This window comes from Diospyros lotus, chromosome 2 (assembly GCF_014633365.1).
Source record: "Diospyros lotus cultivar Yz01 chromosome 2, ASM1463336v1, whole genome shotgun sequence".
NCBI classification, from domain to species: Eukaryota; Viridiplantae; Streptophyta; class Magnoliopsida; order Ericales; family Ebenaceae; genus Diospyros; species Diospyros lotus.
The window spans coordinates 5,941,256-5,961,111 of NC_068339.1; the positions used below are offsets into that span (position 1 = coordinate 5,941,256).

Genomic DNA, 19,856 nt, shown 5'->3' on the forward strand with positions numbered 1-19,856 from the left:
TCTCTCTTTAAAAAACAAACAACATTCTGGTTTAAATTCAGTCAACCACACAATTGGGTTTTTAATTTGTTGAGTTTGAGAACAAACAAACAGCTTCCCAATGGGTTTTGAAGGAAACAAATGTTGCTGGAACAATTGATTTATGATTTTTAGCGGTCTTTTCTCAATCGGTGGATATTTCTTTTGATAGTCTCTCAATCTTAGACATATAAAAATCAACTGCATTTTTATTTGGAGAAAAAAAATCTATTGAGCAGTAATAAAATTGATTTTTATATATAAATGATCGATAATTATTTTTTTATATGTAGGTTAACAAGAAATGAAGTGAGTGGCAAATGGAGATTGGAGGCAGATTACAGCTTTTGCAAAACAGCAGATTATTTGAATTTCAGATGTCACGGTGGTCGTCGCTGTAGGCTACAGGACCGGCGGAGACGGGAGCAGTCGCGGGAGGTAGATCGGCCGGAACGACCGGATTGAGCGGTTGGATCGCTGGATCTTCACAAAAAATGCCGGCGTTTTTCTCCAGGAACGGCGGTAGACTCTGTCAAGGTGAGGGGCGATGGCACTGATCCAACGACGAGTCCGCTTCTGGTTTAAATTCGGAGCACGGTGGTCGGTCCCTTCGCCAGTGACAAAGATGGAGAACAGTGAAGAACGGTGGGTAGAGCAGAGGAGGAGGCAAAATCGATTGCCCGCTTGTGTGTCCGGCTTTCTGTCTTCAAGTCCAATTTGGCTTCAATTTCTTGCGAAAATTTGATACAAAATATCGCCAATTTATCATGATATTTACTCCCAATTTATCCCCTGAAAACGTTTCTGTAAAGAGCCATCTGTACAAATAGTATATCTCTTGATTCTCTTCTGTTCATTCGTCCTAGTTTTAATAGCATTATTCTTTTTATATAGCCAGCAGCGAGCAGAGGGGAATCTTCCCAGATCCTGGGTCCTCTCTGCCTGCGGCCGTTCATCTCCGTCGTCTATCAGAGCGCGCCCCCCCTCCTTCCAATTTCTCCAGCGACTCCTCCGATCGCAGGTAACGCCTTTGATTTAAGCATATATAGGCATGCTCTACGACAGATCTCATCTACGCAAGTTCTCTTTTTCGCTCTTTTTTCTCCTTTTATCGTTTGAATATATGGAGATGTTGAAGTTGCGATTAGGTTTAGACGACCGACCGAAATGTCGTTATGCCCGCAGTTATCTTCTCTCGCATGCTCTATTATGTATACTTTTATCCAGACGGAATGGTGAAGACCGCATTGACCTGTATCTGTCGGCAATCCGAGGTGTTTTTCGTGGGATTTTTGGTTGTTACTTAGACAAATTAATCTGATTTTCTTTGTATTTTGGGTACTTGTTGGTATGCTTTCCTTGTTTGATTTGTGTTTGTAGTTATAATGATTTCAGGAGTGGGAACTTCAGGCTTTTTACTGAAGTTCTCATGATTTCCGTGTAATTGCTAGGAAATTTTTGGACCTTGGGTTTGAACTTTTTATATATTTTCTTTCCGTTAAATTTACGAGGACTTGTGCCTGGTAGGTTTTCAGCAGTTCTGTGTTTGCACATGGATCTCCGGTTTGAACTATTTTTTGATTTATGGGTATTGTTCCGGTGGATTTATATTGTCTTGTTCTGCACCATCATGGTTTATGATTCATGGGCCTTTAAGTTTCAACACCAAAATTAGTCATTACCCCTTAAAATTTCATATGCATCTTGGTTTTTATGATTTTCCTTGAAAAAGGGGAAAAATGCTCCCTCGTGTGAAGATTGATGACCCGAGTTTATATGTACTAAGCTCGAAGATGAATACTTCTTTATATATTTTCAGATGTATTAAAATATTTAAGTGAAAGCTGATTACCTTTCCCTTTTGTTGCCTTCTTAGCTGGCGTCTTTTCTGTTCGAGATGTCATTTACATGAATGGTAATTAATTGTTGGATTATGTCTTTACTCTGGGCTTTACGATGTGAATTCTGCTCTTATTTTGTACTATTTTAAAAAAAATTAATATAGAGCATATGGTTGTAATGGTCATCTCCTGCTTTTGGGAACTTACTAATGATATTAATGTAACTTAAGGGGATTGTGGGAACGTTTTGACATAAAATTTGTTTGCTTTTCTGGTGACGTTTCCATTGCATGAATTCAGAACATATATGAGGTTCTTAAGTGTGAGAACTGCAGTACATTTTGGGATGCTTTACAAGATAAAGCAGAATAACTGTAAAATCATCAAGAGTTGTGGGTTGGATAGATTGCGAGGAGCAGAGGAGTCTAATTAGAGGAAAGATAATTTTGACCTTATTTGACCTTTTGTTATCCTTTTCTAAAAACTTAGCTAATGTAGATTCTTAAGGCTTTAGGATCTTCCCTCTCAATGCCATATCACTCTTCCTCATTTATCAGTCTGATTGGTTTTTTAGTGCATTAGCTAAATAAGTAACTCATGATAAGTGTGAAGTACAAATCAAAAAGTACTCATCTCAACAACTTGTTGATCTCATTGTACTTTGATCCGGTCCGATGTCTTGATCCTCATTTAAAGAATGGAAAAGTTTTGGTGAATGTTGCTTGAATAGTTTTTTAGTGATTAGGGTAATATCAATTGAGAGTTGACCTTGATTGTGCTACTAAGTTTTCAGTTTAATCTGGCTGGCTCATTCCTTTACCAGTAAACTTCAATGCTATCAATGCCCCAGGTCTCTTATCTTCATCCTACTTAATATGTAGTTTGAAGCTTTGCAGGAGGGACTGATATTACCACCCTATTCATAGCAAATCCAATACATGAAAAGCCTTGTTTATGTGTTTAACCATTTTGCTGCTCTGTCGACCCCTCTTATTTAAAAAATTCCCATAAAATATCTTAATTATCTCTAATGTTTGATCTGTCTTGTAAGTGAGCCATTTTTTTGGTAAATAATACTTCCTAGCAAAGGTAGTGTCTGGGTCAAGAGTGTGTAAACACCCACTTCCCTTTCCTTCAGAATGGCAATAGGGACCGGCCAGGCCACGGTATTAAAAAATCCCCATTGGGGTGGATTTGGGGACAAAAATAAAATCCCCATAGGAAACAGGTCTAGGGCAGGTGCGGGGTCCCTAACAATTGGAAAAAGCTTCATATGTGCCATTTTCAATCTAAACATTTCTATGTCACTGAAGCATATGAAGAAATCTAAGATTATGAGCCTTGTTTCTAGAAAAATTATAATGGATTTACGGGTAATCCCCCTAACAATTAAATACTTATAAATACTTTTCTGTTTTGTAATCTCTATTGTGGAAATGTTAGGGTAATTTGTTGGTGTGAATCATTTCTAGATATTCAAAATGGGATGTTAAAATGTGTTTGTGTAATTTGCTCATGTACTTTGAACGGTGATTGTTGACTTTTATTTATTTATTTTTTTCTTGATAGAGTTGATTTTGATTGTTAGTTCTGTAATTTTTGTAAGAAAGGTGAAAAATTGTAGATGTTTTAATATATTTTTATTTTGATTGCTTTCATTTTCTTTGTAATGAATAAGTGAAATTAAATAGTGTAAATATTTGTTAGAAAATTATTTTCTTAAGCTGAGGAAAATAATTTTTTAGCTATTTTTCATGTGAAAGTTACCAGATTATGGGTACCATCAGGTACGGGGACAAGATGCAACCACCCTTCCATGACCCTTGCAAGACTGGGAGTCTCATCCACTAAGGATGGCCTTTACAATTTCGCCTTGCATTATTCAGCTTGTCTTCCATAATCCATTGTCTTATAGTTGATATGATTATTTTTTGACATCCTAACTTGGTAATTCGTTGGCATTAAATCTGACTTGGCATGCACAACCATTGCAGAGATATTTCAAATTGCAGTTCTCCTACATGGCTTCCTTTCGAGCATTCTTGAACAGTCCAGTTGGCCCTAAAACAACCCACTTTTGGGGTCCTATTGCTAACTGGGGATTTGTAGTTGCTGTATGTTCTCTTTTTGCATTACCATTTACCACAAGTCATTGTCATATAGAACCCTGATTGGGGTGGCTTTATTGCTCCATTTCTCTTTAAAAGTTGTAATTGATAAATTTGACAGGGGCTGGCGGACATGAAGAAACCACCTGAGATGATATCTGGCAACATGACCGGAGGTTAGAAGTTTCTGGTTTTAAAAGAATGAAAGACATATTGGATAAATTATATAGTTGAGATTCTAATTGTGCCCTGATGGTGCTGCAGTAATGTGCATATATTCTGCATTATTCATGAGGTTTGCATGGATGGTTCAGCCTCGCAACTATCTGCTTTTGGTGTGCCATGCCTCAAATGAGACAGTGCAGCTCTATCAATTCTCTCGGTGGGCCAGGGCTAATGGGTGAGTGATTCATCTATGCTTCGTTTTTGGTTTGGTGGTGCACGCCAATGTGGATTGGAGATCAAGTCCCGTCCCTCATAAGCTTAACATCCACTCCTATGGTGGGTGGCACATTGTGAAAGTCAAAGCTCCCAAACTAGTTCTCAATTTTATGTGAAATATTGCCTGGCACCCTGCTACTTTATGAAAGCGAAAGTGCCGTCATGCTCAATTGTTATTTCTGGATGAAAACTTTGCCCATTGATGGGTCAGTTAGGCAAATTATGGTTAGATTCTGAATGTCCAGGGACAAATGATGTCAATACTTCTTAACTTGTTTTTCCTGAGCCCATATTTTCACCAACTGGAGATAGAATTATTATATTCAGGAGAAGGCATATGAACAGAGAAACTACAGCAGAATAAAACATAATGACAAGATGTTTGCTTATTTGTGCAATTCTAGAGTTCTGTTAAGTTATTGACAAATTTTGAAAAATGGTGTAAAATTGTGATGCTGCCACTGTTTTGGGATTGTATTTATGTATATGTATAACGGATGTATTTGCTCATATGTTTCTATTGCTTGCCTTGAGGTTAAATCTCTTTCTCCCCTCTCAAAACCTCTTTGTTATTTTATTTTTTTTCCCTTCAAGCACTAGAGGATTAGGGTAGTCGTACTGCTTACTAAATCATGATCCCTTTCTTTTTAAACTACCATGCCAAGCTTCGAGCCATCTACCTACACCTTTTGCAAGCACATAGGGGCTAACCATAAATTTCTTCAAATGGTTTCCTTTTGGTGTTCTTTGTTTTCTGTCATTTAATGAATTGTGCCTTTGGGGGCATCCTTGCTGTTTAAGTATGCGGTCCACGTTGTGGAGTGTACATGCATCATGCAACGAATTTTAATGCCATTTACCTTCTGACTGGCAGGTACTTGGGGCAGAAGAAGGAAGAAACTGAAACTGCATCCGAGTAACGGCTATCTTTTCCATTTTTTTAGGTTGGTGATTTTGCGGCAGTTCCTGAAGGGGGGAACATCTTTTCAATGTGAAATAAGTATTTCGTGTGTCTTTAGGATACTGCAGAACCATGGAAATCACTTCAAGCATATCACCACATTCTCACCATGTACCTGACTGGCCTTGTTATCATTGTATCGCCAAATAAAGCATTCCAAGAAATTTAAGCTTTTCTTTCCATCAGAACAACATTCTTGGAGCTCTGTAGTTTCAATTGATGCTATGAATGAGTTTGGTATGGTTCAAGAGTTCTTGCTAGTGCACAAACTAAGATGGTAAATCTTACGAGAATGAATGAAACAAAATGATTCAATTTCTCAATCTCTGGCTTGCTCTAATGGAACCTTGAGCTAACTAGCCTAATTTCATTCATCGCATTTTTGACAACAAATCCTTGTGTAATATCTAAGCAAAAAATATAGACCAAAAAATCTGTCCAAAATTTTCTATTTGATAAAACAAACGGCGTAAAGCCATAGCAGCTGGCATATTCTGTAAATCACTGGTCGCTGCAGCTGTTATGCATCTAATGGTTTAAATTTTGAGCTGTTTTACAGGGCTAGACAACCCTACTGAGCGCCTTATTGGGGTAAAATGACGAATTTGTCCCTGTTCATTTTACAAATTTGAAAAGTGGGTCACTGCCCCTCTAGCTCTTTCCTCTCCTCTCCCATGGCCGCGCCTTCGTTGCCTTCCGCCGCCTTCGCCTCCAGCAATGGTCGATGAGGCGAGAAGAGGCGGCGATGGCAGCAAGGCGACGACGGTGGAAGGTAGTGGAGGTGTGGCCATGGGAAGAGAGAGGAGAGGGGCAGTGGCCCTTTTTTGCAAATTTGCAAAGTGAGTGGGGGCAAATTCGTCATTTTGTCTCCATTCGATAAAGCTCTGGGTTAGCCTCTTTGCCTATTAAGACTTTTCCTTAAATTTTATCAGGACTTGGGTGTTTCTTTCCAGCTATGAGCAAAACACATTCAGCTGGACTGCCAACATCATGACACATCAACATGCTTTCTAGCTTTTTGCTTCTTTTCTTGGATTTTAGCTTTAGCTTCTTGCTTACAGAGTGTTCTTTAGAACCCTTCTTACGTTTGACGGGCCGTGGCTCTTCCCCATCTTCATCAAGTATATCATTAACGGCTGCTGCATTATCTGAAGTCTGATCTTCTGTGGATCCAGCTACTTCTGTTTGAGCAAAATTGCATATGAGAATGTGAGTTAATCTGGACTAGAATCCCTTAAATTGTAGGGGTGTTAAGTTAATAAAATATACAACACAAATATCAAAGATATAACCGAGTAACCGACAAACTAAAAAGATAAACAAAATAAATTCCCTTTCAGGGTTCAGGCGGGGAGTGAAATCAGACTAGCATGTACATGTGATTAAGTGCCTATCTAGTCACATGAATTTCACTCCACTTTGCAAGTGGCAAATCTACCGCAATGTAATGCAATTTTGTTAACAATAATTGCATTCATTCAATAGTGTTGCAGTGAAGCTGATCAAACAAGTCCTATAAGCATTATCTTCTTTATTATAAATGTCCTAAAAACATTTATTTCTGCATTTTCCTCTTCTTTACATGACAAGTTTACTTTCCATGTTTGAGGCTGCAACAGATCAGATGGAAAATATCATAATATAACTAACTGGAGAATGGATGGAAATTCATGATGTTTAGGTAGCAATGAATCTATTCCAAGTTACAAATAGCTTACCCCAATTAACTGCAATCAGCATCATCAATACAAAATGTAATGCATCTTAACCATTTCAGGGTACTTTTGCAGTTTCCCCTTATCAAGTGTTGTAAGGCAATAACAAAGATAATGAATCCAGGTAAAGAGGCAGCATATTGCCACAATTAGGATATAGTGTCCAATCAAATCACATTCAGAACCTCAAGATCAAATCAAATATAGTCCTCAGTAATAATGATTTTTCCGGTTCTCTTAAATTGTTTTAAAAGAACTATCAGAAGAAATAAGGATGAGAAGAAACACTGACCTCCATCACTAAAATTGGAATCAAAAACAACATTTGACAGATGCTGCTTCAAGAACACCTGCAATTTATTTGTAGACTGTCAAAATTTCAAGAATTCACAAGCTCGGACATTGTAATGCTTCAGAAAAAAGATACTAGAAATATGCCCAGCAGGTTGTTTTCAAGATTCAATAACCAACAGACAGCCATAACACAGATGCAACCATTCCAATCTCATACACAAGGTGGGCAATTGAAGCAATCCCTCTAAAGCAAGTCTCTTATGCTTACTTTTTGTTCAGGGAAGAATTTCAGTGTGCAAACATTTATGTTAGGATAATAAGTGGAGAGCTGGTCATAATAAGATGCCTGTTGAGAAGCAAAAATGGAAAACTCCCACTCCATCAAATATTTAAACTAAGTTATCATCTATGAATAAATTAGCCACTTCTGCAGTTTGATCCTTACTGGATCCACCAGGAGCAAAGCGTTTCAAATAACTAGCTGATGTGACTTGGAACAAAAAAATGTTATTCATCTCAAATTCTATAAACTCATGTTTGTCCAGCGAGCTTCATGCTAGGGAGAGAAAATCTGAGGCAAGAGTATATATACCATTCATCCACAAAACATAAGGCCACTGAAACCCTCAAAGAAAAACAAATAAAAAAAAAAAAACCACTCTTACTTTCAAAAAAACAAACTCTCTTAAAATAAAAAATAAATGGTATAGAGAATGGCTAATTTGTTGTAAATAAAAACAATGAATTTCTAAACAATTATTTGTGAAATAATCCTGATAACATACCGCAGAAAGAAGCTGTGACTTAACATCCCAGAAGCGCAAATAGCTATCCAGTCCTAGATAACAGCCAAGTTTTTAACTTTAGTGGTTGAAGGAGAAAAGTATTATCTTGTAATACATGAGCACTCATACATACAACCACACAAACATGTAAATTTGTGTATGAGTGCGTTCATTCATGCACCTAAAGCGAATTAAGGGTGGAAGCACAAATATACCATCCTTGGATTCATAGACATTTGAGAGCTAAAGTGAACTAAGCTATACATTCTGTAATTTTCATTTAAAAGAGAAATATAACATAAATAACTTGGGAAAGAAATTTAGGCTAAAAAAGGTCATATTTACATGTAGACATTGAAGATCAACACATAAGAGACATGATTTCCAACTTTCCATTGGCAAAAGAGCTCCATTAGACAAAACAATATTTTTATACACCCACCAAACAAGAACAAAAAATGAAGACTTCTGATTATGTGATTCTTGAAGTTGCAACGGAATGCTCACCACATGAGGCTAACACTGGGAACTCTGGATGCCTGGCTATGGACCTTATACTTCCAGAACATTTTCCATCCTAACACTTTCCCTACAACACCAAGAAAATGAGAGCTTGGTTGTCAACATCTCCACTTTGTGATAGCAAAATCTTAGTAGTAATGGCATCTCAAGCAACAAATAAAATTGCACTCAAATTTAAACCTACTGGATGGATTCAAAATGATATTGAGAACTTGTATGCAAATTTCAAGATTTAGAACAAGAAGCAAACATGAAGAACCATGGACAATATTTTGTAAAAGTATTTGCAACTTTCAAGCATTACCAATATTTTAAAAATTAAAATTATTAATCAATAGTTTCTATAAAGGTGTTATTAATTTTTAAGTAAATATTGTTAATTCTGTGAGTTTATATCAAAACAAATGATAGAAATCACAATATAATTTGTGTTGATATTAATTTGGTAAAATATTTAAAATAAAAATACATTTTTTTCTATTCATTTGCTGCGCTTTCTCCAGCATACTTTCTCCAATAATAGTATTCAACAAGGCGAATATTTTTATCTTTTTTTTAATATTTTGATATCTTAACATTGGGGTAAATTACATGTTATTTTTTGAAGTTTATACTCTATAATAAATTAATTATTTTATTTTAATTTTATCACTGTAATTTTTTTAATTTATTTTTTTTAAATTTAGTCTATTTTTAATTTTAATTAATAAAAATCGACGTAATATATATAAATATAAATCTTAAAATCACTTAATATTAAAATTAATCTAAATCCTACAATTAAGTGAATTTAGCAGTTATACTAATTCATATCATGCCAATTTTTATTAATAAAATTTGGTGATAAATCAAAAAAATAATGAAATAGACAGTTTAATAATAATATAATAATTTAAACGTTAATAAAAAGAGTGTCTTTCTTATATATAAAAAAAACAAAGATCTTTATATTTAAAAAAATAAATCATAATAAATGTTTGAACAAAAAACTCATACCAATTTAAGCTGTGTTCTCTTTTTTATTTTTTATTTTTTAAAATAAAAAATATATCTTTAGTTGGATGTTTTTAAAAATAAGAAAATTATTAAAAAAATTCAAAATACTTTTTTGTTTTCAGCCTACTTTTAATTTTCAAAAATAAGAAAATTTACTTTGATGTTTCTAAAAATAAAAAAATTATAAAAAAATCAAAAAATCAAATTTCGACTTTTTTCAGCTAAAAAAAAAAAAAAAATCCAAACTCAAAATAAAAAAAAAGGTTAATTTCCAGTTTTTAGTATTCTCTTCCGTCTCCCCCCTCTCTTCCTTCTCACCGCCGGCCACCTGCTTCTTCTCTTCCTCTCTTCAAGCCAGATCCGCCGCCACCGCTTCATTCTCTTCCTCCCTTCAAGGCCATCACCGCCGCCGGCCAGATCCGCCGCCACTGCTTCCTTCTCTTCCTCTCTTCAAGGCCAGATCCGTCGCCGGCCAGATCTATTTTAACCGTGAAAGTGGCCCTGATCTACAAGGAGGTAAGTCTTTTAGTCTGATCAGCAAATATTTGCAGCACAAATCCATGATATATACGTATGTATGCGCGATTTGTATCTGGCCGGAGGTTTAAGCTTAGATCTTTGGATATTCGGCCGTTGGATCTTGCTGGTTTTTGGGTATGTTGGTCGATGGGGATAAGGGTGTCGGGCGGTTGCCTCTGATCGCCGGAAACCACCGGCCACCGTGGCCGGTGGCGACTGGCAGCGCATTTTTCAGTTCTGATCGTGGCCTGGCTGTTTTGGGTTTTGCTTTGTTTTTCTTGAGAGAAGATGAATCCTATGGATTCAGACTACGAATTCACGCAATAATAAAGAATGGACTCACAAAAAAATTAAGTACTGTTTGATCAATAGTGAGATTTGGTTGTTTAGATCTATATTCCGTGTGAATCATGAAAGATTCGGTGAGAAAAGTCAAGAGATAATGAATGTGAAGATGAGAAAAAATGTACAATTTAACAAGAAGAAACTACAACCTGATATACCATTTAATTTGGTTAATTCCACACCGATGCTATATTAATTTAATTTATGCAGTTAATAAATTAATATCATAGTAAAATTCGAGAAAATGCTATATTAATTTATACAACCTCTGAAACACTGGATTTTGTTTGATCAATAGTGAGATTTGGTTGTTTTAGATCTATATTCTGTGTGTTGCTTCTGTCCTGCATTTTGCTTGCTTTTGGATGAGTTGATTTTCTAGAGTGGTTGGATAAAAATTTACATGAGTCTATATTTGTGTTTAATTTACATGAGTCTATATTTAATTTGGTTTTTTTTTTTTTTTTTTTTTTGTGTCATACAATTGTGCAATTGTTGCCAAATGAGCAGTAGGGCAAATCCCCCAGGCCTTCTTACTGCTGAATAATCAATTGTATGTCACATCATCAGCATTCTTAATAGGCACTAAGCTGCAAAGAGATATGATATATGAGATGAAGAGTGTATTATAAATCATTAGTGCTCATGTTGTTCATCACACTCTTTACTGTATATTAAAAAAACCTTTGGAGTTTCCTAGCACCCTATTGGCTAGGGTGTGCAAAGTTGTATAGTTGCCATCAAGAGTTCACCCCACATTTCAAAACAAGTAAAACATCTGATTGACAACTGAAGTATATGGAAGAATTCACCCCACATTTCAACCACGAATTGAAGTCCAATACAAGGGCAAAGAAACTGAACAACCACCCCAGTGCTCAATCCTGAACTGAAATCCACCAATATAAACTGCCTGCAAAATACTTGTACAGATGCATCTACTCACTAACAACAAACAAAGAAAAGTTGACCTATCTCACAGCATACTAGAACCAAAGATTGAGGATATGGGTAACACATACTGACATAATAGACAAAGGGTAGGTAACATGTACGAGGAAGGTTGAGGATATTGTTCTTGTTTGAGTAAATTAACAAAAAAGAAAAAAAGAACATGGGTTTGACAAATAGAGAATTTTTGAATTTTTGGATTTGCACTTGGTTAAGTGGTTGATATTTATTGTGTGTCTTGAATAGAGAACATGGGTGGTTACAGAGGTAAGACTAAGGAAACAATGTCATGGCCTGATGAGAATGAACATGCTTTTATCGGGATACTTTATGACAATGTGAAAGCAGGAAAATTGCAATGCTCTACATTCATGAAAGACGATTGGGGCAAGATCAATAAGACATGATTGGTCTCACAAAAAGTCTCACAAAAATGGATTATGGGATAGATAGATTGAAGGGTAAGTGGAACCGTTTACCTAAAGTGCATCGCTTGTTCGTTGAATTGGTAGGGCAAGATTCTCATACTCTTCCAGCAATGTTTTAAGAGAATCTAAGTGATGTACCTAGTCGGGCATACCTTGGGGTGTGCTGACTGTCAGGAATATTTCTCCTTGCCCCTTATGTTCAGCATGGCTATCCTCTAGGGCCATAATTGAGAATAGATTTTCTAGCTGGCTCCACTTTCCCTTGATCACCTTTTGCAATCTTTTCCCATAAATCATTTTGCATGCCCCTGTTTCTTTTCCCCTTGTCAACGTCATCTTCCTTCCTTCCTTCTCAAAGAAGACCTCCATCCGGTTGAAGTCAAAGCTTATGGGACTCACCCCCCTTCAAACAATCCATGCCAATAACTACGTCACAACCCCCTAGCTGCAGTAGCCTCAGGTCTACCTCAAATCACTCCCCTTGCATCTCCCAACCAAAGCCATTACTAGCTGAATTACTCATCACTTGACTCCCATTGGCCACTATCACGCTCAAAGGTGGGGTTCCTGTGAGTTGACACTTGAGTCTTTTGGCCGTGCTTTCATCAAGAAAGCTGTGGGTACTCCCACTATCAATTAGATTCATCAAATTACACCCATTAGTTTGACCCTCCACCTTGATAATTTTATTGTTGGCTAGATCTCAATTCATGCTCTAAAGGGAGTAGCTAACAATAAAATTATCAAGGTGGAGGGTTAAGCTAACGGGTGTAATATGATGATTCTAATTGATAGTGGGAGTGCCCACGGCTTTCTTGATGAAAGCACGACCAAAAGACTCAAGTGTCAGCTCAAAAGAACCCTACCTTTGAGCGTGACAATGGCCAATGGGAGTCGAGTGATGAGTAATTCAACTTATAATGGCTTTGGTTGGGAGATGCAAGGGGAGAGATTTGAGGTAGACCTAAGGCTATTGTAGCTAGGGGGTTGTGATGTAGTTATTGGTGTGGATTGGATGAAGGGGGTGAGCCCCATAAGCTTTGATTTCAACCGGATGGAGGTCTCCTTTGAGAAGGAAGATGACGTTGATAGGGGGAAAAGAAACAGGGGCATGCAAAATGATTTATGGGAAAAGATTGCAAAAGGTGATCAAGGGAAAGTGGAGCCAGCTGGCAAATCTATTCTCAATTGTGGCCCTAGAGGATGGCCATGTTGAACATAAGGGGCAAGGAGAAATATTCCTGACAGTCAGCACACCCCAAGGTATGCCCGACCAGGTACATCACTTAGATTCTCTTAATACATTGCAGGAAGAGTATGAGGATTTATTTGTTGAGCCCACATCCTTTCCTCCTAGCAAAATTTATGACCGCACCATAAACCTAAAGCCAAACATGGAACCGGTTAACATTAGGTCTTATTGATACCCCCCAATCCAAAAGAATGAAATCGAGGAAATGGTTAGAGATATGCTTTAGCAATCTATCATCCGCCCTAGCCAAAGCCCTTTTGCTTCCCCTGTCTTATTAGTTAAGAAGAAAGATGGATTATGGCAATTTTGTGTGGATTACCGCCAACTCAATGCCATGACCATCAAGGATAAGTTCCCTATACCCCTTGTTGAAGACCTTTTAGATAAATTACACGATGTCCAATTCTTTTCTAATTTTGACCTACGCTCGAGTTATCACCAAATTAGAATGAGGTCCGAGGACACACCTAAAACAATCTTTAGAACCCACCATGGGCACTTTGAATTCTTGGTGATGCCCCAGCTACTTTTCAATCCCTCTTGAACAGAATTTTAATTTTTGAACCCTACCTTCAAAAATTTATATTGTTATTCTTTGATGATATACTCATTTATGGCCCTACTTTTGATCAACACCTATCCCACCTAAAGACCACTCTTGAGATCCTCAAATCTAACCAGTTCTTTATTAAGAAATCTAAGTGTGCTTTTGGTCAAGGGTAGGTTTAGGGGTTAGCACGGATCCAAGAAAAGTAGAAGCTATAGCGTCTTGGCCAAGACCTAGATTAGTGAGGGCACCAAGAGGATTTTTAGGATTAACCAGGTACTATTGCTGGTTTGTGAAGGATTACGGGGCCATAAGCAAGCCCCTAACAGACCTTTTGAAGAAAGGGGGATTCAATTGGGGGCCCTTAGCTGAAGAGGCTTTTGAGAAGTTGAAGGGGGCCATGAGCAGGGTGCCGATCCTAGGGCTGCTTGACTTTAAAAAACCTTTTGTTCTAGAAACAGATGCAAGTGGAATGGGCATTGGGGCAGTGCTAGTGCAGGAAGGAAGGCCATTAGCATTTTTTAGTCAAGTCTTGAGTCCCAAGTCCTAAGAATTCAGGACTCAGCATCTATGAGAAGGAATTTACAGCTATATTAATGGCTATTAATAAGTGGAGACATTATTTGGAAGGAGGCAGATTCATAATTAGGACAAATCATGAAAGTTTAAAGTTTCTATTACAACAGAAACTACAAACTCAACTGCAAAAGAAGGGCATGTCTAAGCTGATGGGCCTTGATTATACCATACAGTATAGGAAGGGAAAGGAAAATATTGCAGCTGATTGTTAGAATACATTTGTGCTAGATTAGGGCTTGTAATGTAAGGGAAGTGTCATGTTGTATTTTTTGTATTTGTTCTTCTAGAAAGGGATGTTTTTTAGAAGGTTGACCGAGGTTGTTTTAACTGCTATTTGGGCAATCGGTCAGGACATTATCTCCCGCCCCTATAGCTTATAAATAGGGGCCGAGAGGTAGGTTTTGGTAGAGCTTTCAGTTGTGATTTTGCAAACTATCTTGTGCGAGTGTGTGCTGTGAGAAAGAAGGTATATCTTTCTTGTTTTCAACTCTGTATAGCTTTCAGGTTTATGGGCTGGGTGAGAGTTGGGTTTGTGGCACATGTAATCGTGTATTGATATTGATAGATAGTGGAGAAAGCTAAGAGCAAAGCCAATCTAGATGTAGGTCTTAATTGAGACCGAACCAGGATAATCTTCTTGTGTTGTTTGTTGTTCTTGCGTATTTCTTGATTGATTCTGCTTGTATGTTATGTTACGGATTAGAGAGATCGTTAGGGTGTGTTTGAGTGATTGAGAGATCATAGCTAAGGGTGAGATCTAGGTTAATACTGATGCTTTATCAAGGCGCCATGAGGGAGGGAGTGCAACAACCATAACCCTGGTGGTCCCAGAGTGGTACCAAGAGGTGATTAACAGCTATGAGAGAGATGGGAACATAAAAGAGTTGCTGGAAAGGTTGTGGGATCCAAAGAGGAAGAGGGGTACACCTTAGTTGAAGGAATGCTGAGATACCAGGGGAGAGTGGTGATTGGGGATAATGTAGAACTCGAGGGTAAAATCATGCAAGCCTTACACGAGTCTCCTCCGGGGGGCACTCGAGAGTGCAAAACACCTACTTGAGAGTTAGGAAGCTCTTTCATTAGGCTGGGAATGAGAACTTAAGTTAAGAGGTTCGTGATGGTTTGTGACACCTGCAAGAGGTGCAAGTCAGAAACAGTAGCCTACCCTGGGCTATTACAGCCACTGCCTATCCCCAACCAAGCTCGGTCAAGTGTGTCCATGGATTTTGTGGAATGGTTACCCAAATCAAAGGGAATAGACAATATATTGGTGGTAGTGGACCGGCTGACCAAATTTGCTCATTTTATAGGGTTGACTCACCCTTATACAGCTCAAGAGGTGGCTAGGGCCTCCTTCTTAGACTGAGTGGTTAAGCTGCATGGGACTCCTAAGTATATTGTTTTAGATCGGGATATAATTTTCACTAGTTTGATGTGGCAGGAACTCATGAGAGCTTTGGGAACTAAACTGAGCATGTCTACAGCATACCGTCCTCAATTAGATGGGTAGACCGAGAGAATGAACCAAAGCCTAAAGACCTATCTAAGGTGCATTTGTCTTTTACAGCCTAAGGAGTGGCATAGGTGGTTATCTTTGGCCCAATGATAGTACAACACCAACCACCATTCTTCTATCAACATGTCTCCCTTCGAGGTCCTATTTGGATACAAACCACCTATCCTACCTGTCGTGGGTGGAGGCTCTAATGTAGCAACAGTGGATGATTATCTGCAGCAATGAAGAAAGGTATCACAACAAATGAAGCAGGAACTAGCAGCTGCCCAAAATCGAATGAAGCAAACAACTAACAAGAGTGAGAGGGAGTTTGTTGTAGGGGACGAGGTGTACTTGAGGCTGAGGTATCCCCATTTAAAGTCAATTACTCATGGAAAGGTAACTAAGCTTAGTCCCAAGTACTTTGGGCCTTTTCCCATAGAGGCTAAGGTAGGAAGGGTGGCATACCGTCTAAGGTTACCAGCTGGGCCCCAAATCCATCTAGTGTTTCATGTGTCCCTTCTAAAGAGTTCCGTGGGAGCACAACCGGTGAGTACTGCCTTACCTATACTTCCTAGAGAAACTAACAAACTGGTGGAACCAGAAGCTATTATTGAAATGATGGTGGTATACAAGCACGGGGATCCCTTGATACAAGTATTGGTCAAGTGGCAAGGCAGTTCGTCTGATTGCAGCACTTGGGAGTACCTCCCGAACCTCCTAAAGCAGTTCTAAGGACGGCCAGCCTCCTTAACATTTCTTGAGGACAAGAAATCGGTTGAGGGAAGGGAAATTGTCACGACAACACTTCCTATTAGCATCAATTTTAATTTTTTTTTCATCATGCTGTAATTAGTAACTTTATTTTACCGTTTGGATTTACTAGTTATTGCTGTAATTTCTAGAATAGTTGTTAGCAGTTTGTTAGCCAAGGATTGCCATATGTAAAGGGGCTAGAATATGACAAAATATATTGTTACAGCCGTTGGAAAGGAAGGGATCGTCTGTGGCAGCGACCATCTTACCGAATATATCACCTTCCAAGTCTCTCTTGGAACAGTAACAAAGATGAATAGCAAATTCTGAATTCCCTCTACTGGCTTTCTGTCCTTCTCTCTTCTAACTTCTTCTCGTTCTCTCTCTCTTTCTCTATTCATTCTCTCTGTTTCCCTCTGCAAACCGATTGCATCTTCCTAATTCCATCTAAATTAGGAGTGCAATCCTATTGTCACTTCACTACTGTGACAACCATTTTGCTGCTCTGTTGACCCATCTTAATTAAAAAATTCCCATAAAATATCTTAATTATCTCTCATGTTTTATCTGTCTTGTAAGTGAGCCATTTTTTTGGTAAATAATACTTCCTAGCAAAGGTAGTGTCTGGGTCAAGAGTGTGTAAACACTCACTTCCCTTTCCTTCAGAATGGCAATAGGGACCTGCCAGGCGACGGTATTAAAAAATCCCCATTGGGGTGGATTTGGGGACAAAAATAAAATCCCCATACGAGACAGGTCTAGGGCAGGTGCGGGGTCCCTAACAATTGGAAAAAACTTCATATGTGCCATTTTCAATCTAAACATTTCTATCCCACTGAAGCATTTAAAGAAATCTAAGATTATGAGCCTTGTTTCTAGAAAAATTATAATGGATTTACAGGTAATCCCCCTAACAATTAATACTTGTAAATACTTTTCTGTCCTGTAATCTCTATTGTGGAAATGTTAGGGTAATTTGTTGGTGTGAATCATTTCTAGATATTCAAAATGGGAAGTTAAAATGTGTTTGTGTAATTTGCTCATGTACTTTGAATGGTGATGTTGACTTTTAATTTTTTTTTTTCTTGATAGAGTTGATTTTGATTGTTAGTTGTCATTTTTGTAAGAAAGGTGAAAAATTGTAGATGTTTTAATATATTTTTATTTTGATTGCTTTCATTTTCTTTGTAATGAATAAGTGAAATTAAATAGTGTAAATATTTGTTAGAAAATTATTTTCTTAAGCTGAGGAAAATAATTTTTTAGCTATTTTTTATGTGAAAGTTACCAGGTTATGGGTACCATCAGGTACGGGGACAAGATGCAACCACCCTTCCATGACCCTCGCAAGGCTGGGAGTCTCATCCACTAAGGATGGCCTTTACAATTTCACCTTTCATTCTTCAGCTTGTCTTCCATAATCACTGTCTTATAGTTGATATGATTATTTTTTGACATCAATATCTAACTTGGTAATTCGTTGGCATTAAATCTGACTTGGCATGCACAACCATTGCAGAGATATTTCAAATTGCAGTTCTCCTACATGGCTTCCTTGCGAGCATTCTTGAACAGTCCAGTTGGCCCTAAAACAACCCACTTTTGGGGTCCTGTTGCTAACTGGGGATTTGTACTTGCTGTATGTTCTCTTTTTGCATTACCATTTACCACAAGTCATTGTCATATAGAACCCTGATTGGGGTGGCTTTATTGCTCCCATTTCTCTTTAAAAGTTGTAATTGATAAATTGGACAGGGGCTGGTGGACATGAAGAAACCACCTGAGATGATATCTGGCAACATGACCGGAGGTTAGAAGTTTCTGGTTTTAAAAGAATGAAAGAGATATTGGATAAATTATATAGTTGAGATTCTAATTGTGCCCTGATGGTGCTGCAGCAATGTGCATATATTCTGCATTATTCATGAGGTTTGCATGGATGGTTCAGCCTCGCAACTATCTGCTTTTGGTGTGCCATGCCTCAAATGAGACAGTGCAGCTCTATCAACTCTCTCGGTGGGCCAGGGCTAATGGGTGAGTGATTCATCTATGCTTCGTTTTTGGTTTGGTGGTGCACGCCAATGTGGATTGGAGATCAAGTCCCGTCCCTCATAAGCTTAACATCCACTCCTATGGTGGGTGGCACATTGTGAAAGTAAAAGCTCCCAAACTAGTTCTTAATTTTATGTGAAATATTGCCTGGCACCCTGCTACTTTATGAAAGCGAAAGTGCCGTCATGCTCAATTGTTATTTCTGGATGAAAACTTTGCCCATTGATGGGTCAGTTAGGCAAATTATGGTTAGATTCTGAATGTCCTTGGACAAATGATGTCAATACTTCTTAACTTGTTTTTCCTGAGCCCATATTTTCACCAACTGGAGATAGAATTATTATATTCAGGAGAAGGCATATGAACAGAGAAACTACAGCAGAATAAAATTAATGACAAAATTTGAAAAATGGTGTAAAATTGTGATGCTGCCACTGTTTTGGGATTGTATTTATGTATATGTATAACGGATGTATTTGCTCATATATTTCTATTGCTTGCCTTGAGGTTAAACCTCTTTCTCCCCTCTCAAAACCTCTTTGTTATTTTATTTTTTTTCCCTTCAAGCACTAGAGGATTAGGGTAGTCGTACTGCTTTGACTAAATCATGATCCCTTTCTTTTTAAACTACCATGCCAAGCTTCGAGCCATCTACCTACACCTTTTGCAAGCACATAGGGGCTAACCATAAATTTCTTCAAATGGTTTCCTTTTGGTGTTCTTTGTTTTCTGTCATTTAATGAATTGTGCCTTTGGGGGCATCCTTGCTGTTTAAGTATGCGGTCCACGTTGTGGAGTGTACATGCATCATGCAACGAATTTTAATGCCATTTACCTTCTGACTGGCAGGTACTTGGGGCAGAAGAAGGAAGAAACTGAAACTGCATCCGAGTAACGGCTATCTTTTCCATTTTTTTAGGTTGGTGATTTTGCGGCAGTTCCTGAAGGGGGGAACATCTTTTCAATGTGAAATAAGTATTTCGTGTGTCTTTAGGATACTGCAGAACCATGGAAATCACTTCAAGCATATCACCACATTCTCACCATGTACCTGACTGGCCTTGTTATCATTGTATCGCCAAATAAAGCATTCCAAGAAATTTAAGCTTTTCTTTCCATCAGAACAACATTCTTGGAGCTCTGTAGTTTCAATTGATGCTATGAATGAGTTTGGTATGGTTCAAGAGTTCTTGCTAGTGCACAAACTAAGATGGTAAATCTTACGAGAATGAATGAAACAAAATGATTCAA

The 19,856-nt window shown here is 37.9% G+C and overlaps 2 protein-coding genes across 6 annotated transcripts in view; one reads left to right on the plus strand and one right to left on the minus strand.

Moving 5' to 3' along the window:
• The first annotated feature begins 333 nt into the window (after positions 1-333).
• Positions 334-19,794, plus strand: LOC127793737 (mitochondrial pyruvate carrier 1). Of its 4 annotated transcripts, none has more exons than XM_052324434.1 (6): positions 334-663; positions 913-1,039; positions 3,854-3,973; positions 4,089-4,143; positions 4,232-4,367; positions 19,455-19,794. In XM_052324434.1, exons 1-6 carry the CDS (start codon positions 566-568, stop codon positions 19,498-19,500), a joined length of 582 nt encoding a protein of 193 aa, XP_052180394.1. In that variant the 5' UTR covers positions 334-565; the 3' UTR covers positions 19,501-19,794. The 4 variants fall into 4 exon arrangements, with proteins under 4 accessions (XP_052180394.1, XP_052180392.1, XP_052180393.1 ...); XM_052324432.1 differs by lacking the exon at positions 19,455-19,794 and adding an exon at positions 5,283-5,622 and having other exon boundaries at positions 335-663; XM_052324433.1 differs by lacking the exons at positions 3,854-3,973; positions 4,089-4,143; positions 4,232-4,367 and adding exons at positions 18,073-18,192; positions 18,309-18,363; positions 18,452-18,587 and having other exon boundaries at positions 346-663.
• The window catches only part of LOC127793736 (uncharacterized), a 29,125-nt gene continuing 15,541 nt past the window's right edge, over positions 6,273-19,856 (minus strand). The window contains exons 11-12 of one of the 2 annotated variants that reach the window (XM_052324429.1): positions 7,377-7,434; positions 6,273-6,550 (exon numbers count right to left, since the gene is read on the minus strand). In XM_052324429.1, the coding sequence (XP_052180389.1) occupies positions 6,288-6,550; positions 7,377-7,434 (321 nt within the window). In that variant the 3' untranslated portion in view covers positions 6,273-6,287. The remainder of the gene's footprint in view (positions 6,551-7,376; positions 7,435-19,856) is intronic. The other variant, XM_052324428.1, reaches the window with a different exon arrangement.

Coding starts and splice junctions, on each gene's coding strand:
- LOC127793737 (XM_052324434.1), top strand. CDS start 566: ATGGCACTGATCCAACGACGAGTCCGCTTCTGGTTTAAATTCGGAGCA. Junction 664..912: donor ATGGAGAACAGTGAAGAACG/GTGGGTAGAGCA, acceptor CTTTTTATATAG/CCAGCAGCGAGCAGAGGGGA. Junction 3,974..4,088: donor ACTGGGGATTTGTAGTTGCT/GTATGTTCTCTT, acceptor TAAATTTGACAG/GGGCTGGCGGACATGAAGAA.